Source organism: Mauremys mutica, chromosome 11, assembly GCF_020497125.1.
Source record: "Mauremys mutica isolate MM-2020 ecotype Southern chromosome 11, ASM2049712v1, whole genome shotgun sequence".
Lineage (NCBI taxonomy): Eukaryota > Metazoa > Chordata > Testudines > Geoemydidae > Mauremys > Mauremys mutica.
The window spans coordinates 66,858,295-66,885,576 of NC_059082.1; the positions used below are offsets into that span (position 1 = coordinate 66,858,295).

The 27,282-nt window shown below is 42.7% G+C and overlaps 1 protein-coding gene across 2 annotated transcripts in view; it reads right to left on the reverse strand.

Moving 5' to 3' along the window:
- Positions 1–24,761, reverse strand: part of PDXDC1 (pyridoxal dependent decarboxylase domain containing 1) — a 50,824-nt gene extending 26,063 nt beyond the window's left edge. The window contains exons 1-6 of one of the 2 annotated variants that reach the window (XM_044980397.1): positions 24,583–24,744; positions 9,178–9,251; positions 8,500–8,565; positions 6,622–6,705; positions 5,261–5,407; positions 1,098–1,287 (exon numbers count right to left, since the gene is read on the reverse strand). In XM_044980397.1, the coding sequence (XP_044836332.1) occupies positions 1,098–1,287; positions 5,261–5,407; positions 6,622–6,705; positions 8,500–8,565; positions 9,178–9,251; positions 24,583–24,603 (582 nt within the window). In that variant the 5' untranslated portion in view covers positions 24,604–24,744. Of the gene's footprint in view, positions 1–1,097; positions 1,288–5,260; positions 5,408–6,621; positions 6,706–8,499; positions 8,566–9,177; positions 9,252–24,582 lie in introns of both variants that reach the window. The other variant, XM_044980398.1, reaches the window with a different exon arrangement.
- Between the last annotated feature and the right edge of the window lie 2,521 nt (positions 24,762–27,282).

The following is a 27,282-nucleotide window of genomic DNA, read 5'->3' on the forward strand; positions in this document are numbered from 1 at the left end:
CTTGTCATGAAAAAGAAAATTATTATTATACTGAAATGTCTACATGAAACCAGGAACAATCATCCTTAAAAAAAGATACCGGGTGCAATTGTTTCATATGAAAAGTTCAGAAAATTCCTGTCTACAACTCTCACATCATCACTGCTGGAATATACAAACTGTGTGCAATCAGAAAACATCATCTTGCTGTCCAGATGTATATTGTAAACTAGAACCCTATAGCTCCATTCTGGGTTATTTTAGTTTATTCCCAATATGTTTATGTTCTTTTTTATGTTTTGGAATCTTATAATTAATAAAACAGTCTTACAAACCGTAACATTATGTTTTATATTATTGTTTTTGCAGATTTTTTGGTTGGCTTCAGGGCATGGTTTCTCCTCCTTCCTTGGCTGGCTTCAGGACAATCTTATTTGTGACTTTCATTGTTTATTCATCAGTTGTTACTAATTTTGGTTAAAAGATAAAATTTAGAAGTATCAAGGAAATTGTGCTTAAAAAACTAAAAAAAAAAACTAAAAAAAAATGGGACCATTAGGATAGTACAAGAAAACTTAAGTTCAGTGTGCGCATACATACACAAACTTTTAAAAAAAAATTCTAGAAACACTATTTCTTGGACAAGCCGGGAAGGAAGAGAGAGGGAGAAGGGTATTTCTGTTATTTAACAACTCGGAAGAAGCTCAGATACCAGGATGATGAGAGCCATGTGAATGCACAAATAGCACTGTTGCAGACACAGCATGTTCAGTGGCCTGAGAGTCAGAGAACCTCACTTTGCTCAAAAAGATCCTCTCTGGTTGACAGAGTATCACTGGCAAACTGAGTAAAGCCCCAATGAGAGGTCAGCAGTGGATGCTCCAGAATGGAGATAAATGAAGGACCTTCTAGTTACAATGGGATGGAAAAGCAATCCTCCACATTACTCACCCGCAACAACCCACACAAAAAATGTGCTGCTTCTGCAACATACCAGTTTCTACCTGTGAACCTCTAGATCCATTCTCAAAATCTAGCTAGGATGCCACTAGGCATGATGATACCTGCAAGTTTCTATATGCAGCAAAGACTCCAAACTTTACACTAAAACTACTTACCTGATTGCAGAGAGTTTGGCCCAAGCCTGTTCTGGCTGCAGAACTAATGTATATAACAGGCTGCTTATTATATAACACATTGAATCCTTCTACTGTGTAGTCTTCATAGCAAGAGTGAATAACAAGCCTACAGACTTTTAAGAGACCTTCACGATCATCTTCATGGTAATAAGCTGACCCATTTTCGTACCTGTAAGACAAACCATCAGAAACAGTCCCAGTTTAGTTAGTGTGTGTAAATACTGAGCAGTTATAAAAGTGCTTTCTATCTCAGGCTATGTCTACAGTACCACAGTAAGTCGACCTACGCTACACAACTCCAGCTATGTGAATAATGTAGCTGGAGTTGACATACCTTAGGTTGAGTTACCGCAAGGTCTACATCGTGGGGGGTCGATGGGAGAAAATCTCCCGTCGACTTACCTTACTCTTCTTGTCGGGAGTAGAGTACAGGGGTTGACTGGAGAGTGAGCTGCAATTGATTTGGCGGGTCTTTACTAGACCCACTAAATTGATCGCCATTGATCCCTGCCGTAGTGTAGACCTGCCCTCAGATACTCTATGAAGAGGTACATCAGTATAATCATTGGGCATATGAAACTGAGGCACAGAAAAGCTAAGTAATTTGCCCAAGACCAGAGTCAAAATTAGACCTCAGGAATTCCTTGCTTCCAATCTTCTGCTTTGTCTCTGCTATATTACATTTATTGGTTTAAATAGCATCTGAAACAAAAGTATCTAAGTGCTGTTATATGTTAGTATGTTCTGGCTCCTCATTAAATTAGAAGCTCTACCCAAGCCCAGAACATTACAAATAAAACAAAGCCAAGATAGAAATCAGATGAAGGGTAAATCGTTAATTCTAGTTTTATAAGGTTTTAATTTGATCTCCCCCATCCAGTCAAGAGACACGTTATTATATCATAGGAGTTTGTGACTCCAGGAGACAAAGATTATGAAAAAAGATTCAGTGGATCATGGTTCTGACACAAATAGTGGAAGTGACCTTTGGAGGGGTAAAGGAAAAAAGAAATTATTTACTAAGATAAGAGAGAGCACAGTAAACTATGTTGGCACAGACAGAGATTAGTAACTATGAAAGCTTACTTTACATTCTATTTCTATTTACAGTTTCAACAAAGTAGATGAGGGGCACGGCTGGCTCTATGTTTTTCGCCGCCCCAAGCATGGCAGTCAGGCAGCCTTCGGTGGCGTTTCTGACTGCCACCCTCACAGCGACCAGCAGCCCGACCCCTGCGGCTTGCTGCCCCTGATGAGGGGACTTGGGCAAGAAAACCACTCTTTAAAATCCTCAAAGTTTGCAAAGATATTTTCTCAGACTTATATGCACTGAGTGAAGCCACCAAATCATAAAATGTAGATGGAAACATTTGAGGAACAGGAAAGATTTCACACTTTTAAAAAATTCCATTATAAAAAAACCTCAGCAAGTGGGTATGGCTCACATCTGTAAGAATCATGAGTCAGTGAGGAGGATGCAGTTTCAAAGCACAATATTGTAAAATCAGAGTGAAATAGATTTTTTTTAAATAGAGTTAAACGTGGACAGGATCTTGCAAACTTTAGTATGAAGCCACTAGCAAACAAATCCATAATACCCAACGTTACTCATGTCCTATGTTAACACTCCTTGAAATACAAACAAATAGACTGCCATTTAGTGCAGTTTATTTAGTACACTGCCATGTCTACTGCCCAGGAAGTTGGACTACAAATCTGTACTAGCAGTTAATTTGTTTTCATCTCTCTGAACGAAGGATTTCAGCTTCAGCAGTGATATGCACACTAATGTTTAAAAGCCAAGAAGAGACAATAGTGGAATTAGGTATCTAATAAAGGTATGACAGTTCCAGTGTAAAGAAATATAGCCACCTAACTAAAATGAAGGAAAACAAGAGGAAGAGTAGTACAGGTCAGGATTTATTAAGTGACAAGGAAGTAGGAGTTTTGCTACATCATTTATGTCCAGTATGTATATCAATAATCCTGAATAATCTAAGAGTCGCTCAGTCCATCCCTCAGTTTAAATTTTTTAAATCCTGCAGCATCCAGCCTCACCATAAATTACCCAAATGACTCCTAATGAGTGACATTCCATCATGCTTTATGGTAGCCATGAAACCTGTTTGGAGCTGAACTATAAGGTAAGCTAAACGTAAGTTTAGAAACATTTTAAAAATTATTCATAGACTCTTTGGGATATATCATATAAATGCAGTTGTAAAACCAAATATACCACACATTTTACCCTACACACTTGTTCCAAGGTCCAGCAGGTATTCACGCTTGATGTGAAATCACTGCTAACGTGCATATTAGGTGTCAGAATGGGACCAACTGGTCCTCTAAGACTGGGTATTAGGACCATCACTACATAAACTGTCAAATAGATGGATTTCTGCTTAACCCATCTGCATCTCATCTTTGAATCATGAAACCTAGCCTCATATCCATGTAAGGTTTCAAAAACTTTTAAAGTCACACAAGAGTTTACTAAATAGCTAAATACAGATATTCATTCATCTTATATTCTACCAACTAGAGAATGCTGATTATATTGGCTCTACAGAAGGTCCATTTGTCACTGTATGCAGCTAAAACAAGCCTTCATTTATCATCTATAGATGGGGATAATTTGTAACTTTAATAGCTCTATGGCTGGGTCAGTTTTAGTTATTTCCTTTATCGCTTCATCGGTTAATTTAATGAAACGCCCGTGCCTCATTCCTTCCTCCTACAGGAAGGCTCAAATGATTGGATATTGAGACATCTAATGGACAATATATCCTTTTCACATAAGACTAAGATTCCCATCAAGAGCCCCCAAAACCTAAAAAAACGTTGTGATATTAAAGTGAAACAGTTCCTGACTACATTTGTTTTAAGTTAAAGCTCCCTTCAGATTCTTGGTGCGTGTTCATATAAAAGCCCTGAGTATCATTAATTTCCCGTCCCATTGCTGCCTTGGCTTTTATAGTATGAATACTTTAAAACTCAGTTTGCAGACACTCATGGCTAATCACTCCTCTGTGTAAATCCGCTTTGTTGTACCATTTGTCTTTGTCAGCACTCTAGACTATAATCCTATCAGGACAGAGACCAGTTATCAGTTTGTCACTGACCATCCACTGCATACAGCATATAATAGCCATATACTACAATAGCCAGTGCTTTCATGACAGGGGACTGGCATAAGCTACTCTTTGGAGCCAGTCAACATACTTTTCCGTCAAGGGTCCCACTGAACACCATGTGCTATCCCCATTACCCTTCCTGCTGTCTGCAAATTAACATCCTGTATTTTACATCATGTCCAAACCATGTTAATCCAGGGTTAGTCATTCAACCCAGGTCTCAAAGAACTGTGGGGACAGGGAATACCTCTAGATTACCATTAAATGAGATATCAGTGAAGCTTTGTCTCACCCAAAGTTATTTCTTTACCAAATGGGAAATATTTCCCATATTAGCAGCAGCCAGATTTCATTTTAATCTGCAAATCAGCCAGCTCTGGCACCAGAATGCATTGTTTTCACATATATTAAAGCTTATCTCAAGACTAAGGCACTTTGAGTAAGAATCTTACATGAAATTAAGCCGTACAAGGAAATAACCTAGCTGTTTGACTAAGTTTCTTTTCACCTGAAGTATTTCTTGTACTTTTCTTTCCCCTCCAGTGCTGGATCTAAATTACAAGTTCAGGTAGACCTTCAGGAAATATACTTGCTACACTGAAAATTCCTCAGCTGTTCTATACATAAAAACTAAACAAAGTCTAAGGCAGAACCAATGAGAGGTTCGCTGGAAGACCTCTTTTAAAAGCGCTACAAGGCTCAACAGCATATATATGCTTATATAAATGGATATTCAACCATCTGTCTACCCACTATTGTACTTTGACCCCTAACTCCATTGAAAATTCCTTATAAAAAAAACACACTTTTATGACTGGTATATTATTGACAAGTTCTCGGCTTTCAAGAACAGCACCCTGTAAACAAGTGTGCTGTATTTAAGATCTTTCACTGTACCATTAATTTAAGGCATAAGGCTATCAAGATAACAAATCGTACTTCAGACTTTTTTTTTTAATCCATTTTTACTATGTAACTTGCATAATAAATAAGCAATTCATGACTTACCTGAAAAGTCTGCAAAGCCAGAGAGTGGTGTCCGAAAGGATTCTAGTTGTAAGATTTCTCAGCCGTTCCCTGTTCAGCACTGAAATATAAGCTGCTAGACTATGTCCCAGTAAAGCCATGTGACCTTGTTCTCCAACATTCTGAAGTCTGCAAACCAGAAACATCGTATGAGAATAACTGTCAGCTTGATACATGTCATGCATATTTAGGATGGGTTTATGTTTTCTCCTTTTACTGGATATGCCCAGAATGTCATAGAACTGGTTAAGATGCAATATTTTCTTCAAATATATACCAGAATGACGTATAAAAGAGCCATGTCTACACTAGGAGAAAAGGTGAATTTTAACACATTAATTAACATGTGTTAATTAATACACATTAATACAACACGGCAGTTGTAGTTTAGACACCTTTTAGCTGCCTGAGATAAATCCTAAAAGGGAGCATAGAGTTTATCTCAACCTACTAACATATTAAAACTGCAACTGCCCTTTTACAATAAGATTTTAGTGTGCATTAAACATATGCCTAGGCCTGGTATACACAAAAAAAGAAAGTAGACGCTATGAAACTTGGAAGTTTAAACTATATCTTTTCTCATAACTATTATTTACATAACATTTTAAATCTTCAAACTGTTCTGCAAATATTGATCTTCCACACTCCTGTGCAGGTAGGGAGTCTAGTAGTATCACCATTTTATGGAGAAATGGAAGGAGAGAGGTTAAATGTATTGCCCACGGCTACAAATAAGTCAGTTCCAGAGCAAGGATTAGAATTCAGTGACTCCCATTCCCAGGCTCAGAGTACCCCACTTTAAACAAAACAAAAAAAAAATCCATATGCAGAGCTGACTATGCAACTTGTAATTTACAACTATACTATATCTGATGCAACTAAAAATTCTGAAGGTAAGTCAAAAAATTAGGCTTCCACAGAATGCAGGCAGCATAAGCAATGCTCATAAAGTTGAGGACAATTCAAAGAAATTGAGTTGTCAGCCAGGAATAATTCCCTGCTATACACAACTGCTTTTAATACTTCACTGCAGTAAAGAGTGTGGCTATTTTGAGGAAAACAGTACCACCAAGTCATGGATAGTTACATAATTTCAACCCAATTTCAATTTGCTATCAGGACTATTAAAAAAATTCCTATTAGGTATGTTCCACATTTTACTTTTTCTCCTGGTTCAGTGTATAATGTAACAAAGGTTTAGTTAAAACAGCTTACACTGTTGCAAATTTAAAATTAATAAAAAAAATTTAAGTGTACAATTTGTGGCTTCAAAAATTATCACAGCAAATATAGTTATCAAGTTATAATCTTCCAAATAGAACAATACAATTTAGCGTTACCGGTAAGACTGTGATGACTCATCTTCCTCCTCTCCATGCATGAGGTTCTGTACTAATTGTAGAATGCTCACCATATCTTGCCCACTAGGAAAAGGAAAAATGGTAAGTAGATGAGCAACTCTAGTACCTCAGGATACAGATCCTAAAGGCCACTTACAGCTGTTTTGCAACAAGACACAAGGGTTTTGCTCTGTAGAATGTTGGGATGGTGGGGAAAAGTTATCAGTGGAGGACCTAACAGGATCATAGTGGGAAGGCTGCTGTATCAATGAGTCCAGATCCTCTTGACTTATGCATGGGGCATTTCAACAGGCCTAAAGAACTGGCCCACATAGAGGCTCCCTTGAAATCTGAGGATTTGGACTGACAAGCTTAACTAAGCAATCGTTCAGCCCTGGAGTGCTGGATTGTAGGTGAAGACATTGCCAGTGGATGTCCAAACTCAGAGGATCCAATCACGAGCTCACAAAGTTGAGCACATCTCTCAGTAATATGATTATCTCTAAAATACACTGATTACTTACAAACATCTGTTTTAGTGACTAGAAAGTGTTTCTTGAAACCATTTCTGGAACTATGCTGCCTTACAAATGCTAGAAGTGCAAAAATAAAAGCCACCACACACCAACCCAACTTGAAATAGTATCAAATTAAAACCTATATTAATAAAATGAAAAATAATGCAAGTATGAAAGAGGTAACAGTTACACTAATAAAAAGCATTCCCAACTTCTTACAAGTCTGTTCAACTTCATTGATTCATACCAGTTTCATTAACTTCCATGAAAGACAAGTTTGTTTGTTTTTTTAAATAAAAACAAGTTGTGTGTTCACAATATTCTTCTGCTGTTAAACCCATGTTAAATTAGAATGGAAACTGAACTGCAGTCTTAGTCTGGGCTCATGAATGATTTTGCAGAAAAAAGATTATGACAATGCAATCCTGAATCTTATTTTTCAGATGCAATAGTCAATTTAATGCACAAATCATAGCACGTAAACTTTCAGGTTGTTATGCTGAGTGATGTATAGTTTTCTGTGAAGGCCAACCATATGCCTCAACATGGTGCTTTGTGCCTCACATAGTGTGGAATATCATTCTCAAGTATGAATTTCCTGTCTGAATGTGCATCTCAAACTCATTGAATGCAATATTTCAGATTTAAAAGTAAATCTACATAAAAAGTATGCTATATAATAAAGACATAAAACTCCATTAAATTATCTTTTCTAAGGCTTTATTAGAACTCAAGAAGAGCTCTGTGTAGCTTGAAAGCTTGTCTCTTTCACCAACAGAAATTGGTTCAATGCAAGACATTACCTCACCTACCTTCTCTCTAATATCCTGGGATCAACACAACTACAACATTGCAAACAACTAATGCTTCATTAGCTACCAGTGACACAAAATCCTACTCACAAAGGGCAAGTAATTTTTTTGATCCATAAATAAAATATATCAATCGTGGGCATAGTCAGGAGACCAGATTTTGTGGCTGGACAAGTAAATTTTCATGATAGTATATATTATAAGTTCCTTGCAAAATTATTGCAAACGTTTTACTTAAGAGTTTGTCAGGGGTAGCTCTAGGTATTTTGCCGCCCCAAGCATGGCAGGCAGGCTGCCTTCTGCTGCTTGCCTGCGGGAGGTCCCCGGTCCCGCGGATTCGGCGGCACGCCTGCGGGAGGTCCGCTGAAGCCGCAAGACCAGCGGACCCTCTGCAGGCATGCCGCTGAAGGCAACCTGCCTGCCGCCCTCGCGGTGACCGGCAGAGCGCCCCCCGTTGCTTGCCGCCCCAGGCACGCACTTGGCGTGCTGGTGCCTGGAGCTGCCCCTGGAGTTTGTACACTAAATATGAAGAATACATTGTTACCTACCTCCCCTGGAGTGGTCCAGGAATATCGTTCCTTACATACTTCTTTTCATTTTCTTCCTCCATTTTTCTAATTTAAACACACAAGAAAAAGAGTTACTTACATTTTAACTTTTTGTTGCATAGCAACGAAATTCCTAGTGCTGTTTGACGCTCAAAAATACATTGGCATGTTCACAAGAGACAAAAATCACTGAATATAGTTTGAATAGATCAACAAGCCTAACATAAGATTTAATTAAGGATGGCCTTAAAAAGAGTTGTTGATTTGACTTTCCTTTGATTAAGAAGAAAAAACTTAAAGACTATGCTTTATAAGGCTGGTGAAAACCTTTATCAGCAGATCATGTGAGATGGAAGTAAAAGTTACTTGTGGAGCCATGATTCACATGCTAAGAACAAGTCAAAGCCTTTAGAAAAATGTGTCCTGGTTGGATTTAGACTGAATGCTACAAAATATGTATTGGATTGGCCCTGCAAAATATTCATTAACAACAAACACCCTCAGTCAGGAAACATTCTTGATTTGAATATGGCAGAAATTAAGTACAAATATCTGATAATGATCGGTCCTAGAATTAGTAGAAAAAAACCCATTCCACTTGCTTGAAGACATTGGCATCAGTATCTACATGTGTAACATATATCTGCTGTTCTACCAGCTATTATTCTTTGTAGATACCTTTGATTATCTTCTAGCATCTTCATGGCCTCATTAAGATTCTTTCCCATTTCTGCTAAGGTAGGGTCAACCATCTATTATTGGGAGAGAGAAAAAAAAGTAATCCCAAATGTCACTCTTACTAACTACTCCCACAGTTGCTTTTACCACTCAGAATAAGCTCAGATTTAAAGTTACATACCGGTAACAAATATCAAGTATTGCATCTTCAACTCAAAATATACTAAATTAATAAATATTTGTGTATTGAAGTAAAAAATTATACTGGATAGCAACATGGATTTTATTACAGGTAGATCCAGAGCAAACCTCTAGATTCAAACCTCTCTTCAACAAGCAAACCAAAACTCATTCCAAACACTTAAATTTGCAGGTTGTGTCTTTTGGGGTGGGGAGGAAGGAGTGGAGCAAGAAGAGGCAGCAGAGGGAGGAGGCTAGTTTGAAATCCAGATTGAAAAAACTTCAGGAAAGATCATGGTGGTCAAATCAGGCCCACTGTATATAGCTTGGATCTGCAAATTAATCTCTGTGGTATCCTTCAGTCCCAACTGTAGCTATTATTGACAGTCATTCTGTAGCCCCAGGAACCTCTCACTTACAACTTCTATGAACCTGTGTATGTAAAGTAAAAATATAAGCCTTTGCAAGATCATATAATTTACAGAAAAATGTCTATATGTAGAATTTATACAATATCATGTTGAAAAATCCTGATAAGGGATATGCATCATAAAATTTCTGCAAAATCTAGGATAGAAACTAGAGTAACAAATTCAGCTTAGTTTCAGATACACAGGCTCTCACCCTCACCAAAAACTAATGATACAACAGTGAGAGGTTCAGAGCAACAGGAAGAAGGAATAGGGGAATCAGAGACACAACACTGGATATATGAACATCATCCCTAGGAAAAGGAAACTTTCCTCCTCCGAAGACCCCAAATACTAAAAGTTTTGGTAAGTGACTGAAAATCTGACTGTAGTGTTTCACTTCAACTTCAGGGGAAAAAAAAAAAATCACACACACACACACACGTAATCTTATTCATATATTTAGTTTGAGAGTTAAACTGAGAGGCCCTTAAACATGCCTAAGCTATCAATTATAGGGGCAGTCAAAAACAAGAGGCTAAACTTTTATATTAATTTTAACAACTGTAAAGAAAAAGGAAGTTTCAATTTAAGGCTGTCACTCTGTCCTTAAGTTCACACTACGGCTCAAAAGCCGTACACAAATCTGAAAGATTATAGTATGTGCCTCTATACTACCCTAATTTTCAAAACAGACTAAAAACCTTAACTCTATTTCCTTGCATTTTTTAACATGATATACTCTTAACCTGATTTTCAATGCTGATTTATGTATGAGATTTTCCCTCTAGTTGACAAAGGCTAAGAACTTGTTACATCTTCGTCTGGTCCAACCAAGACTAGTAGTATTGCCAGAGTGGTCTCATCCTCCAACAGTTGTAATTATACTTTTCCTCCTATCAGAATAGGCAAATAGTCTCTACAAAGCCTGAACTTGTTGCATGAATTAGCCTACAATGGATGTTTGTGGAAGGGTTTGTCACAGAGTGTAAAGGCCCTTTAAGGATACATGTACCCTGCAACTGTGAGAACTTCCCAGCCTAAGCAAACAGATTTGCACTAGCATGCTGAAAATAGCTGGGTGGACGTTAAAGCACCAGCAGAGACTTGGGATAGCCAAACAAGCTCCACCAGTGCTGCAAAGTCCACACAGCTATTTTTTAGTGCACCAGCATGAGCCCAACTACCATAAATCAGTTTATCTGGGCAGGGAGGCTCTCTCCCAGCGGCAATGTAAACATAGCCCAAGTTCCTTCGGATTATAGTCCCTACCTGTGACTGTGCCAGTTGCCTACAGCCTGATGAGATAAAAGGCCAACACACAGCTCAATTAAGGATGGGATTGGGGAAGCTCTTGCAGCAGACTCTGGGTCAGAAAAAGGTGCTGAAAAGGGGCTTCCCACACCAGCTAGCAGCAGCAGAAGCCCTCTTAGGCAGAGGCCGAGGACTAGCCAGGTGGCAGGACCTGTTCTGATTGATGCCAAACTGTGTTTCTTTTTGAACCACATATGCATCCCTAGGAAAAGGAAAGGAAACACTGATACTGGTGAAAACTTCACTGAAGCAGCCAGCCAGCCAGCCAAATTACATGAGCTGGGAAATTGAGGCAAAGACAGGTTTTGATGCTGAGCTTGGGGAGATCCTGTAACAGGGGCTCTCTCTTTTCCTCTGCAGACCAAACTTATCAACTCCCATCCCCACCCTCCCAAAATGATAGGCAAAAGCTGCATCATCTAAAAACTGAGATTTAGTCCACCTTCACAGAATTGGTCTTGAGCTCAAAGCTTCCACCACTGGAGTAGTTTAGCCTTCAACATTTTTGTCCATCATTTTTATCCAGCGATATTAAAAAAAAATAAAAATAAAAAACAACAACAAATATCTTGTACTAATAGTACTGTAGGGATATACTGACTCTTACTCTTTTGCTACAGTAGCTGAGAAACAGTACTCCCACTGGCTTGTACATGCCCACCATCATCACTAATACTGGCACACTTGGGTGGGGGAAGGAGAACAGAATGCAGGCATGTTTATTACTGCAAAAGATGGATGGAATATTAATTTGTATGTGTTGTATGCCATTTCCTTCTCAAGGACTAACTCAGAAAAAATTCAGTTTACAGTTATCTCATTTTAAAGACTACTTTTATGACAATATTTAGAGAGGTATTTAACCCACGTATGTGGAGGCAAGCAGTGATAATGGTGGAGTGGGTAAAAGACTCCACACCTATAAAAATGAAATGAAAGTTCCAAAAATTTTATCATGGAAATAGCAACTGACACATAATTGACATTCAAAACATCAGAGTGTTGATTTGTAGTCAAGTTTTTAAGATAACATTAATAGATGGGCATAAGAGTCACGATAGAGAAACAACAATTGAATCCAGTTATGCTATTTATATTTACTAGTAAAACGTCCACGCTGCTCCACTGATGTTTTCATAGCATTCCTTGCACCAAATCCAAAAACTTTTGCAGCGATCTCGCACACTTAAATAAAATAACTTCCAAATCCATAAGTGAATATTTATGCAGAGTAACTGACTGAAGAATATTATTGATTATAGAAGCCTATATACTGGAGTCATGAAAGCCTGAGTGGCATTCACAAAACATTAAAAATACCTCACTGAAAGGAAATAATTTGTGTTAAACAACCTTAGAAATCTTTTTCTGGCATTGCATGCAAAATACTTGAACAGATCTGTCCTGAATGGTGACATTTATGGAATGATCTGTAACAGCCATTGTGATACTGAGCTATAAACAAACAAAACAGCTCACAAATTCTCTGCTGCAATTATGTGTTAAGTAAAAACTTAGCAATGTTTACCTTTCCACCTACACACAGTGATGAGCTGCCAAAATCTTAACAACGGGTTCCCTATAAAGTTCTGATTTAACAACGGGTTCCCTATAAAAAGTTCTGATTTAAGGGATGTGCGACAGCATGTATTTTTTGTACCAATAGGGTTACCATATGTCCATATTTTCCCAGGAGGTGATTAAGAACCGAAAAGCCTGACATGTCCAGGGAAATACAGATGTATTTTAACCCTACCTAAAGTTCTTTTTTAAAAAGATGGGGCTGAACTAGAAATGAGCTCCGTTTCAAATGTGTGGGTGGTGATCAGGGACAGTCTCAATTTTTGGGTCTTTTTCTTATATAGGCTCCTATTACCCCTCACCTCCGTCCCGATTTTTCACACTTGCTGTCTGGTCACTCTAGGGTGTGCACATGTGTGGGTCCCAGCTGCTCCCTGCCTCCCCCTCATTAAAGCACGTGTGCAGGGTTACTGCCCTGGAAACTGCAGGGCACCAGTGGATGTGGGGCTGGCTGCAGATAGGGGCGTGGGGCAGGGCTAGCTGGAGGCAGGGAGTGACACGGGCTGGCTGTGGGCAGGTGATGCAGATGGGCGGGCTGCGGGTGGCTGTGGGCAGGGGGTGGCTGCGGGCGGCTGTGGGCAGAGGCTGGCTGCAGGCAGGGGGTGGCTGTGGCAGGGGCTGCAGGCAGAGGCTGGCTGCGGGCAGAGGGCGGCTGCGGGCAGAGGGCGGGGCTGGGGGCAGGGGCTGGCTGGGGCTGGCTGGGGGCAGGGGCTGGCTGGGGCTGGCTGGGGGCAGGGGCTGGCTGGGGCTGGCTGGGGGCAGGGGCTGGCTGGGGCTGGCTGGGGGTGGCTGGGGCTGGCAGGGGGTGGCTGGGGGGTGGGGGCAGGGAAGGCGGGGGAGGGGCGCAGATACTCACACAGGGGGAGCGGCTGGGAGCAGCAGGAGGCAGCCGGGGACTCACCAGGCAGCAGCAGCAGGAGCCCCAGGGCCAGAGGTCCAAAAAGCAGGAGCAGCAACAGGGCCAGGAGGCAGCTCACATGGCTCTCGCAGCACAGCGCAGCGCCCCCCGGCGGCCGGGAGGAGGAATTACAGGCTTCCCAGGCAGAGCCCATCAAAGCTTCCCTCGCAGGGAAGCTAGTTAACAAGCGGTTCTAAAACCGCTTCTAAATTTAACAACGGGTTCGGCGAACCGGTGCGAACCGGCTCCAGCTCACCCCTGCCTACACACAAACACATTGTCTTTTTTTCAACTATAGCTATCATATATGCAAGCTTTTTGCCAGTACAACTAGTAGATTATGTAGCCAGTGAAGTCTTGTGTTTGCTCCAGCTACTTTTCTGTCATCATGAAATAAAAAAGTTATTCTAAGTTACATGAGATGTCATAAAAGCCAAAAAGCCTTTGTTTTTTTAAGTGGACTTCATTGTGAACTAAAATCCGCAATTGCTTATTTTGATTGCTAATTGGATAAGAAATATTTATTTTCTGAACTTTTCAAAGTATATTTTAGGTACGTGATTTTAACAATACAAAACTTAGATTAAAAATTAAAGAAAGTTACTCAATTATGATTCAGAAAAATCAAGCATAATTCCCTACCAATGACACTGAAACCACATCCAGTGATGACATTCCTTATCCCCATTCTCCAACATGGGCAAGCGTGTCCTCTAACAGAGAATGGGACTGGAAGTAAGCCCAACATGGGCTCTTTTCTTTAGTCCGACACAGATTGAGTACAGGCTTCATCCAAAGCCCACTAAAGTCAGAGTCTCTTTCCACTAATTTCATGTGTGACCTTGTGCAAGACACTTCTGTTCCTCAGTTTCCCCATACATAAAATGGGTATAATAATATTTCTCTCACAGGGATCTTAATTACTGTTTGTAAAGCACTTCAGGGTCCTCTGATGGAAGGGAAAGTTATCCTGTACAGTAAGGATGGGCTACACCTAAATCAAAACAGAACCAGACTGCTGGCATGTAAAATTAAAAAGGTTGTAGAAGATTTTTTAAACGGGGCTGGCAGAAGTGTTGATAGGTGTGGAGGAGCACACGGTTAGAGTGCCGCCACCCCTCAGGGATCAATTTTTTAAAGGGGGAACTCTATATCCTTGTGAAGGGGATAGGAAAGAAGTTGATAACGTACAGATATGAGCTAGTAATGAACAGGCAAATGTAAAAGTCCCATGTAACTATAATATGAACGCAGATTGACAAAATGTACAAGTGTTCAGGGCCGGCTTTAGGCTGATTTGCCCGATTCACCGGAATTGGGCCCCACGCCTTAGGCGCCTTTTTAATTAATTAATTAATTTTTACTTACCCTGGCAGGAGTTCGGGGCTTCGGTGGCATTTTGGCGGTGGGGGGTCTGCTCCGGGAGTCTTCGGCAGCATTTCAACGGTGGGGGAGAGGGGTGTCCTTCGGTGCCATGGAAGACCCGGAGCAGATCCCCCACCGCTGAAGTGCCGCCGAAGCCCTGGACCGCTGCCAGGTATTCAAATCAGGCCCCTGCCCTTCATAAAGCTGGCCCTGCAAGTGCTTATATACAAATGATAGAAGTTTATAGTGCCTGGCATTAAATGAGGATATTTATAAAATAGGCATCCCAAAAGCTTGGTGAAATGAGGATAAATGGGATGTGGTAATACCAGAGAACAAAATATATAGGAATGAACGGAGTAGACCACTGCTCAATGCGCAGCAGCAATCAACAAAGCTAACAGAATGTTAGGAACCATTAGGAAAGGGATAGATAATAAGACAGTAAATATCGTAATGCCACTATAGAAATCAATGGTATGCCCATGTCTTGAATATGCATACAGTTCTGTTTGAGCCATCTCAAAAAAGTTATAGCAGAATTGGAAAAGGTGCAGAGAAGGGAAACAAAAATGGTATGGAACAGCTTCCATATGAGGAGAGATTAAAAAAAGACTGACTATTCAGCCTGGAAAAGAGACAGCTGTGACGTTATGAGTGTAATATAATATTTCATTGGAAAATGACAGGGCCAGGGGGAGTCTATGACTCATAGACTGACCTGACCCATGGGTGAACCTTGAGGACTGGTTAGGAAGATATGTAAATGACTAGAGCTTTGAAATGCAAGTCTGCATTGTTAGACGTAGAAGGGGAGATGTTTGCTCAGGGCTTGTGATGTCAGCAAACAAGTCTTGTCTATTGCTATAGTTTTAATTCAAAGATCAAAAAAGGAATATTAACATTTATGATGATACTTGAGTGAAATAGTAGTATTGTCTATGTGTCTCTTTGAAGGTTGTGGTAACCTGTATCTGAACTGTTTAATGGATAAATTACTCTGTGCTAAGTGCCAGGATATTTGGGAGACGGAGTTAAGCCTATTGTTTTCTCAGGCCGAAAGGCTGCTGGAAATGTATAAGAACCCTGGGACAGGAATCCTTCTTCATCTCAGATCTGCTTTGGGTTTCAAGAGGGGGAAACCTTAAGCCATAAGGATTGAGATCCCCAGTCATTGACTGGAGCCACCCTGAATATGGAAATTGGACTATAACCTATGGACTATTTCTAAAAGGACTTTTGGCAACTACAAGTTCATCTCTACTATGTATCTGAACCTCGAGAATTGAATTCAAGTCTGTCTGTATATTGCTCTTTTAACCAACACTCTCTCTCTCTTTTCTTTTTTAATAAATTTTAGCTTAGTTAATAAGAATTGGCTATAGCGTGTATTTTGGGTAAGATCTAAGTTATAATTGGACCTGGGTGTGTGGCTGATCCTTTGGAATTGGAAGAACCTTTTCTTTTATATGATGAAGTAAGATTCTCATATCTGACAGGTGTGTCTGGATGGAGGCCTGAGGCTGGGCACTTTAAGGGAACTGTGTGGTTTGGACTTCTGAGTAACCAGTAAGGTACTAGAGAAGCTGTTTTGTGCTGGTTGGTAAATCTAAGTATTGGAATAACCACCAGCGTTTGGGGTTTGCAGTTCACCCTGATTGAGTGACCTCAGCTGGCTCCCACGGGCAGCACCGTCACAACAGCTATGAGGGATTACAATAGCCGTCTATAAAATCATGAATGGTATGGCCAAAGCAAATAGGGAAGGGTTATTTACCCCTCCACATAACACAAGAAATAGAGGTCACCCAATGAAATTGTTTTAAACCTGCTGCCTACTAAACAAAAAGACGCACTTCTTCACACAATGCACAATCAGCCTGTGGAACTCACTGCCAGGAGATGATGTGAATGCCAGAAATTTAATGGGCTTAAAAAAAAAATTAGTTAAGTTCATGGAGGATAGGTCAATCAATACCTATTAGCCAAGATGGTCAGGGACCCAACTCCATGCTCTGGATGTCCCTAACCGTCCGATTGCCAGAAGCTGGGACTGGACAACAGAGGGTGGATCACTTGATTGCCTGTTCTGTTCATTCCCTCTGAAGCATCTGGCATTGGCCACTGTTGGAAGACAGGATACTGGGCAAGATGGACCAGTGGTCTCCCCCAGTATGGCTGTTACTGTCACAAAAACATGGAGTGCACATAGAATGAGATCAGCATCTGTGTCTATGTCTCATCATAGCTATTAGGGGGAAAGTCAAAATGGGATTCCCCTTTCAGATCACACTACCTGAAAATCTTGTTATTTTCAGCCCAAATTCCTTACCCTTGAATCAGAGGCATTTTACTTTGATCATACTAGGTCTCTGTCCCTCTAGTTGTTTGGGTTATAACAAACAGCACCGAAGCTTGAAAGCATACAGCTCATCAACTACCATTTCCCTCAACAGGGATTTTAACAGTTTGGAGCCTTCCTCCTCCTTCAGTCCACCAAAATACAGAGAGTTCATAGCCTATTTCGCCTTTTATCATTTGTTTCCTTCAAATCATAATCATCCCATTCTCTGCTTCAATAATCCAGTTTTTGTTTATGTCTGCATTTCCTGCAAAGACATCCTGCTTTGGCCTTCCTTTAAGGCTTTACACTGTTTCCAACTGTGTAGCTAGTGCCTCAGACCCTTGGCAACAGCTGAAGTGTGAGAAATCTTATTTTCTAATTGGGATGAGACTTAAGCTTTGTGAAAAACAATCACGGTGTGTCAAGCCAATCTCTCATTTTTGTTCACTTTTTTCATTTTACGTTCCTAGTACAGTTTTAGACAGGCCAGCAGAATTTCCGCCTAGAACTGCTCAACACAATTCATAAAAACACAAACTATTCCTTTATGAATATAGATAAGAACAAGCTGTAGTATTGTAAATGCTTCCAAAAAAAACCCATTCATCATAATTTGTGACACATGCAGTGTATTTGTATTTATTTTAATTAAATAATGTTATTTTCTCTTCAGAAATGCCTTGTTTGCAAATGGTTACTCTCTGTTTTATCATCAATGATAAATGATGCTTTGTTTATAACATTGATCTGTTTCTCAGCTAAAGTCATAGTATCCTGAAGGTTTATTCACTAGACCAAGTCAAGTTTGCCACCAAAGCAGGTACATGAAAAATAGCTTGCAGGGAAATGGGGGAGAGGGGTGGGGAGGGTAGGAAAGGGAAGACAACCAATCTATCTACTTCACAATTAAAGCTCATTCGGACTTTTTTTTTTTTGCTTTTACTTATGTGTATTTTGGGTTTTTTTGGTCCCTATTATTTTCCTACGCCCAAGTCTGTGATCACAAGTTTTCAGCAAAAGTTACCAGGATATTGTAGTGATAACAAACAGAAGAGTCAAAAGTCACAGGATGGACATGGAACCAAAATACATTTTCCATGTTTAGGGAAACAATGAGCAATTCTAAACACAGACATTGCCATATAGTTACAGACTACTGAGCCACCTACTCTGAAGCTACAAAGGAAGGTGAAAATCCCACAAAAGGAACCTGGCCACTTGTGTACCAGTCACGACTGAAGTTTTAGCAAGGTAAATTTTGAGGAGAGTGTTGGAATAATCAAGGTACAAATGAAAAAAGTTACAAATTTGTGTTAGTCAGACTATTTTTTAAACCCACTGCATGTTTCCAAGTTTAACCCCAACTTCTTGTGAGGTTCCAAACAGCAAATCTTTCAGGAAATGTGTCATACGATAGAGCAAAAGAATCCCCCAGCTTTCCTGGGAATTTCCTCACCCCAAAAGTCCATTTGTCTTGTTCTTAGGGTGACCAGACGTCCCGATTTTATCGGGTCTGTCCCGATATTTGCTTGTTTGTCCCGCGTCCCGACCAATGTTAGGTCGGGACACTGGACAAACAAGCAAAGGCTCCGGAGCCCAAAGGGCTCGCGCCCTCCCCTGCCCCGACTCCGCCCCCTCCTTCCCCCATTGGATCCTTCCCCAAATCCTCGCCCCCATCCCCGCCCCCTCACTGCCCCATTGTCTCCCTCCCCAAATCCCCGCCTCTTACCAAGCATGCCATGCCCAGGAGACTCAGGGGAGTGCAGGGCCGGGGTGAGTGTGAGTCTGGCCTGGCCCCGAGCAGGCAGGACTCGGGCGCGGTACCTGGAGGGAGAGTAGGGGGGCGGCCCGTGGGGCTAGGTGGCGGCTGTTCTCCCCACCTGGGCAGGGGACTCGGGAGCAGCCGCTGCTGCAGCTCCCACTGCTGCGGGGGGAGGAAGTGGCCAAGCACGTGGCGCTCGGCGGCTGCGGCTTTGGTGCCCGGGCCCGAACCCGGGCCTGCTGCGGGGCAGCGCGCACACTGCGCTCAGCCCCTGGCCAGTCGCGTCTGGGCTGGTTGCCCACCTGTTGCAATCCCGTGGCGGAGGCATCGGCAGCCCAGTCCCGTTCGTTCCCCTGCAGGACCCGAGCGGGATGCGGCGGCTGGGGCCTGCTGCCCCCACTCCGAGGCCGCCCACAGGATTGCACCAGCTGGGCAGCCAGCCCAGACGCGAGTGGCCAGGGGCTGGGTATGCGCAGCGTGCGCGCTGGGTCCCCGCAGCAGGCCTGGGCTCGGGGGGTTCGTGGGCGCCAGAGCCGCAGCTGCCGAGCTTGGCCAGCGGCCGCTTCCTCCCCCCGCAGCAGTGGGAGCTGCAGCAGCGGCTGCTCCCAAGTCCTGCTGCCCAGGTGGGGAGAACAGCCGCTGCCTGGCCCTGCAGGCCACCCCGTACTCTCCCTCCAGATACCGCGCCTGAGTCCTGCCTGCTCGGGGCCAGGCTGGACTCACACTCACCCCGGCCCCGTGCTCCCCTGAGTCTCCCGGGCCTCCCTCCAGCACTTGCGGAGGGAGGAGGAATCGGGGGTGGGGGATTTTTTTTTTCTCTGCCGCCATTTTTTCCCCCTCTGCCCCCGCCCCGCCCCCCCGCGTCCCGATATTTGACCTGGGTGATCTGGTCACCCTACTTGTTCTACATGTTGTGTCTGAGGCTCTACTCTGTATTGATCTCCCATGAAGCACCAGAGGACAATTTCTGCAGTTCTTAAAGTTTGTTCATCTGGCCTCTGAGATTCATCTGTGTTTGTACAGTACCCTGCACAAACAAGACTGGGGCCTATAAGTACTACCATATTATATATGTGAGTGATGGTCAAATAATGGAATACTTTCTGGTGAAAATGTACAGTAGAAAATGTGTCTTTCATCAACAAATTGCGAAGTTTTTTTTGGTCAGCTCCAATATGTTTTTAACAACTATTTACCATTACATCTAAACAAAGCACACACAACTTGTTCATCCACCATTTTCTGACTTCTCTACCTATCTGGCCACTGGGAAGTTTTCCAAGAAGAGCAGCAAGTTTTAAGCCAGGGAAAACAAGATTTTATCACATAAAAGAGTGCAGGGCTTTCACCATGCAAAAACAACAACAAAAGAAAACAAGATATGCAAAAGGAGGAGTGTGGAGTAAGACTCTCCATATCAATCTAATTTTTTTTTACATATATAATGGAAAGATTTCAGAAGGGTTTGGGAATAGTCTTGTGCTTATAATTAAGCACAAGCTTAATTCTTTACAGGATCTGAGCATTACTCTCCTAAACTTCATCTATTCTGAAAAAAAGCAACCCACATTGTGTAAACACATTATTAAACATGATTTTGAACCTAATGTGGGTACAGATGGTTATGTTTAAAAATGAACTAACTGGTCCTGGTTAATCATAGGGTCCTCCATAAGGAGTTAACTTAGATAATTTTTTCACATCTTAGCTCATACTTTTTCTAACATGGTGCTTTCTCTCAGTAGAGACAAGTCCTTAGGTTAAAAACAAATACAGAAGAAACTCTAACCATCTTTATGGCAGCCTTTAACATTTAACCCCAAAACTATCTTTTTTATGGTTCTACTGTGGTAGCATAATAAATAAGGTAAAAAGAAGTTTTCCATTAGTTTGGCAGTAGTGTAGGATATTGACTTTACAAGATGTGAAGAAAACTCCTGTCATAATGTGGCACATTCTTTAAATAACTGCATAGTTTACTATGCAGTCAACTAGCCTTAGGCAGAAAGTAGATGGCATTATGAACTACTAACTGTAATTAAACCTCACTCAAGCAGTTTGAATCCTTTAGAACCAGGATCAAGTGTTGTAATTTTTGTTGGCACTTTGGAATAAATACGTTGAGCTCTCCAGGCCTACCACATAACCTTCACAATATTACTCTCCTCAACAGATTTTAAAATATAGTCAAATTGTGTGAAATGAACACTTAGCAAACACCACAAATATATGTTTTGGCTTTCACTACCTTACTCACCTAGTTGATACCCAAACAAGCTATAAAACTGAAGTATCAAAGTTACTGTGTTGTGTATACAGTATATGTTATATAGCAGTAGAAAAACTGCCTACACTTTTCTTAACCACATGTAAAATATATAATATTCTTAATAAAGTTATGCAAAAACTGGTGATAAATATCAGTGAATGATATGAAGACATCTGGTTAAACATGTAATACAATTACTCCCTTGTGACTTGTAGAACAGGTCTCCTGCTACCATTCATGCACTTGCTGTATTTCAGTGGTGTACCATGCTACCATGAGTGTTACTCTGTAGTAGTTTTCTAGAGCAGTGATTTTCAAACTTTTTTCCTGGTGACCCAGTTGACGAAAATTGTTGATGCCTGCGACCCAATGGAGCTGGGGATGGGGGGTTTGGGGTATGGGAGGGGCTCAGGGCTGGGGTAGAGGGTTGGGGTGCTGTGGTGAGTGAGGGCTGTGGGGTGGGGCTGGGAATGAGGGGTTCAAGGAGTGAAAGGGGGCTCTGGGCTGGGACAGGGGATTGGGGTGTGGGAGGGGGTCAGGGCTCTGGGTGCCGGCTCTGGGGTGGGGCTGGTGATGAGGGGTTTGGGGTGCAGGAGGGGGCTCTGGGTTTCAGGGGGGCCTCAGGGCTGTGGCAGGGGGTTAAGGTAGAGGAGGGGGTCAGGGCTCTGGTCTGGGGGTGCTGGCTCTGGGGTGGGGCCAGGGATGAAGGGTTTGGGGTGCAGGAAGGGGCTCCACATTTGGGGGGGGGATCAGGGCTGGGGCAGGGGATTGGGGTGTGGGGTTACCTCAGGTGGCTCCCGGTCAGTGGCGCAGCACGGGTGCAAAGGCAAGCTACCTACCTGTCCTTGCACCGCAGACCGCACTACGCCCCAGAAGCAGCCAGCAGCAGGCCCAGCTCCTAGGTGGAGGCGCGCAAGCAGCTCTGCACAGCTCTTGCCCGCAGACACCGTGTTCCCCCCCCAGCTCGGGGTGGGAGCAGCATGCAGAGCCCTGTGCCATCCCCCCCTCTTGTGCCCCAGGAGCCGGACCTGCTGCTGGCCACTTCCGAGGCGCAGCGCGGTGTCGGAACAGGTAGGGACTAGCCTGCCTTAGCCAGGCAACACCGTTGATGGGACTTTTAACAGCCCGGTAGGCAGTGCTGACCAGAGCAGCTGCGATCCAGTCCCTTCCATTCCAGAATTGGGTCGTGACTCACAGTTTGAAAACCACTGGTCTAGAACAGGGGTTCTCAACCTTTTTCTTTCTGAGCCCACCTCCCCCAGCATGCTATAAAAATCTCCACGGCCCACCTGTGCTACAACTGTTTTTCTGCATACCCAGTAGATTAAAAGCCAGCGCTGGCATTAGGGGGTAGCAAATGGAGAAACTGCCTGTGGCCCCACACCACATAGAGCTCCACAAAGCTAAGTTTGGCTTCAACCCCGTGCGACTTGGGCTTCAGCTTTCTGCCCTGAGCCCCAGCAAGTCTAATTCTGGACCTGCTTTCTGGTTTATTTTGGTGAACCCACTTAAAGACTGTGACAGAGGGCATAGAATTTTCTTAACAGTGACCTGTGGGCTTTACAGGGTTCACACTTGTGTGTTCAGTATGTAGGACAGCAGAACAGGAAGCACGAAAAGGAAAAAAACATCACATCAAGTGCACAAGGAGAAAGGGATTAACTAACATTCCCACCACTATCCTGTTCTTCAAGACCAACATTCTCAGGAAATAAGCGTCACCTCTTTTTAAGTGCACACACAGATATATTCCCAAAGGGGGAAGAATAGTGAAAGGTATCTCAAAACATAAGCAGATTCACAAGTGTTTTGAGCTCTAAGAAGCATGGCTGGAAACTGTTTTTTGTTTTGTCTGTGACTCAATGCTTCGTGACATGAACTGACTGTCATACCAAAGTTGTTTGCAATGGCACTGGACTCAGGATATTTGAGAGACCAGTGCATTTTGGGGTTTCTTACATGATCTCCAGGTAGGTTTCCTGATATTTTCCATTGGTTTGTGGGAGTATGTGATGATTTCTTGTTTGAGGTGGTCCCTTCTAGAGCAGTGGTTCTCAACCAGAAGCATGTGTACCTATGGATGTATGCAGAGGTCTTCCAGGGGGTACATCAATGCATCTAGATATTTGCCTAGTTTTACAACAGGCTACATAAAAACCATTAGTAAAGCCCAGTATAAACTAAAATTTTATACAGACAATGACTTGTTTATACTGCTCTATGTACTATACACTGAAATGTAAAAGTATATTTATATTCCAATTGATTTATTTTATAATTATATGGTAAAACTGAGAAAGTAAACAATTTCTCAGTAATAGTGGGCTGTGACATTTTTGTATTTTTATGTCTGATTTTGTAAGCAAGTAGTTTTTACGTGAGGTTAAACTTGGGGTACACAAGACAAATCAGATTCCTGAAAAGGGTACAGTAGTTTGGAAAGGTTGAGAGCCATTGTTCTAGAGTACGCTTGAACCAATGTCACTCACCCTTTCTCCATTGAGAAGACTAGGTAGCTCTGGGACACCATAAAGGGCCCTGTGTCATCAGATCATCTGACACACAGAACAACAAAACACCAAACAACAGTCACCCAATTAATCCCCTCTTCTTCCAACATACATTGTTGAGGGGAGAATGAAAGATGAGCCCTGGCTTCTTGCTTGTAAATACATTATTTAATTTATATTTAGTTACAGGGAGGCAATGGGGGGAGGGGGGAATCCTCACCCTCCTTTCTCCCCATCCTTCACCATAAACCTGCACACCCTGGCTCCGGACGCTCCATGGCTTCTCAGCCAAGGAGGAGGGGATGTTTTTCTGTGGCTTGCAAGATAATCCTGTAAAAACGGTAGGACTCTCCCCGCACCTTAATCTACCAAGCACTTCCACTGCTCATTGAGTGCCTCTTAGCAGGGCAGTATATCCCCTGTGGGGGGGATACGCTCTTCACTAGCAAAACACTACCCCGCCCCCCAGCCTCCCTTCCCTGCCCCCTCTTGTATCAGCCCGGTCCCCCCATCTCCCTTCCCCCCTTGTGTCAGCCCGGCTCCCCCCCCTTGTGTCAGCCCGGCTCCCCCCCCCCCCACCTGCCTCCGCTCACCCCGTCTCAGGCCGGCCCCCAGTCTCCCTTCCCCCCCCTTGTATCAGCCCTCCCGGCCTAGGCCCCCCCGTGCCCCTTCACACTAGACACACCCTCAAGGCTTCTCCCCCTCGTCCCTCAGCGCCCCCTGGCGTCGGCGCCCCCAGCCACGCCCCGTGCCCCCTCCCGCACCCACGGACCTTCTCCAGGGAGCTCTCCATGGCCAGGCGAGTTCTTGGGTGCGACTCCTCCCCTCCGGGCACTTCCGGCTTCTCGGCCGGCCGGCTCCACGCTGGCAGCGCTGACGAGACCAGCTGAGGGAAAAGGGAGGGAACGCGCTCGCCGAGGGGACGGAGGGACAGGGCCTTCCAAGCACCCGTAGTCGTCTGTGACAGACGTGGGATGTACCAAGCTGGGAGAATACAGGGGTGGAACAAAAGGCAGACCGGGCAGCCGCGCTTCAGCGGACCCGGAAACAAGCTGCTATGCCAGCAGGCTAAATGCGGGAAGAACTGAGTTCCGTCTTCAACACCAAAAGTAACCCCTTCACTTCTGATTGTCTCCCCCCCTCTTTTTAGACAATGGAACATTCCAGAGGCGAGCGGCGCCGAAGAGAGGATGCCTGCGCATGCGCAACGCTTCTGCAGTGCACCGTGCCCAGGACCGGGCTGGTGGCGGGGGTGCTGCTGGGCAGGCAGCGGCCACTAAAAGCTCTAGAGCGCCCCGTGGAGCTGCCGGTTCGAATCTAGCCCCGGCAGGGAGGGTGGTCGTGGCAGTGGCAGTGCGACTAACGGGGCGAAGGGCTGCAGGGATTCTCGTGAATCCCTCCGAGACTGAGGGGCGGCTGCTGGTCGGGAGACAGGTATTTGTATCGCCCCGGCGCCCAGCCCAGGGGGAGCCTGCACGGAACCTGTTGCTACTGAGAGGTGTGTGTGTGTGTGTAATGAATTTGTCAGTGCACAAACTGTCATTGCCGCAGTCGGCATTAATCTGTACTATCCTTGCTATTCCCAGAGGATGCCGGGATTAATCTAATTCAGGGGGCAAACTATGGCCTGCATGCCAAAGGCAGCACATGAGCTGATTTGCAGTGGCACTCACACTGCCTGGGTCCTGGACACCGGTCCAGGGGGGGCTCTGCATATTAATTTAATTTTAAATGAAGCTTCTTAAACATTTTAAAACCCTTCTTTACTTTACATACAACAATAGTTTAGTTATATATTATAGATTTAGAGAAATAGATCTAAAAATGTTAAAATGTTTTCTGGCATGCAAAACCTTAAATTAGAGTGACTAAATGATGTCTCGGCACACGACTTCTGAAAGATTGCCGACCCCTGCTCTAATTAGTTTAAAGATGGAGTTTGATAGATTTATAAAGTGGATTATAGGGAGTCGCCTGCAATAACAAGGAAATGGGCTCAGTGACCCAGGTGATCTTTTCTAGTCTTATGTACCTATGATTAAATGGGAAACAAGACACTGAACTATCCCTCTCAACCTGCAGATGTTTGCCTCCTGTCCATATTTTGCCCCACATTGGCTGGGGAAGGTGACACTTGCTGTCCATGCATCAGATCCTCTGGAGCAGTTAATCCAGCATTTAGCAAAATCATAACATTCAAAGCTTGTGCAGACAATGTCAAGGGCTAGATCAAAGTAGAGCATTTAGAATAGTTTAAATTGAAATAATAACTTAATCCAAAAAAAGAAAAGAGATTTGTCCCATAGGCTGAAAGCATTGTCTCTAGCAGATTTTTATCAAACATTTAAAAGCTTGAATTCTTTTCTTTAAAGTCATTAAGTACAGAAATGTGTCAAGGTTTTATTGCTATGCTCTACTGTTTTTTTGAAGGAGAACATTTATTGTAATTTTAAAGGACACTATTGAATAATTTTATAATGGATTTTAGTTTTCTATTTTAAAATTTGTTGTTTGTGCCCAATTCTGTAATTTGTAGGCTAAACTTCCGTTGACTTCAAAGGTAGTTTTGGATGGCAAGGAATACAGGATTGATCCCTCAATGCCTGGTCCTGAGTTCATATTCCAGGCACTCAATTCTTATGAGGATCTGGCCTGATCCTGCAATATTTAGGCATCTGTTTAATTTTACACACTCTGAATATTCTCATTGAAGTCAGTGGGAAAATCACATGTGTGAATCTTTGCAAAATTGGGCTGTGGTTTGCAACATACTTTTTGAAAGCTGAAGATATTTCCCATCCTTCGGGGTCTATCGACTTGGATTCCTTTACAATTGGTGCCTCTGTTATTCTATTCTCTCTCAAAATTTGGCAACACTGATTTTTCTCTCTCTGTAATGGCAATGAAGCTGAAATTAACATGGTTGTAACTGTATCATGAATAACAAAACATTTTCATTTCCTAGCTTATGTATTTTATTATGCAAGAACTAGGAGCTGTTTTAAGCCCTACGTACACTAATCTTTAAACAGACACTGGGAACCATGTTTAAAGTAATTTCATAAACATATTTCCATCTAAATGGAATACATTTTAAAACATGGTTCTAATATGGTTGGTTGCCATCCGTGCAGCCTATCCAGTGTTTAGAAACTAACTCTGTTAAACCCCAGTGTGGATGGGCCCATAATATGGGCCCCTAGGTACTATGATAATATAAATATAAATGATAATTATATAACAATAACATATTAGCAGCTTTCTTTCTGTCAATGTATCCCCCCCCATTCTCCTACCTGACTAGTGCTTCCACAACTGCCAGCATGAGAGAGAATGTTGTTGAGGGTGCTCATAATATTGTCAAAAGACCAAAACAAGACAACCTCCTTTTCAGAAGAGTATTATTATTATTATGGATTTTGGGAAACAAACTGTATTTTATAAAATAATGTTTTGTCATTAGCCTTTAAGA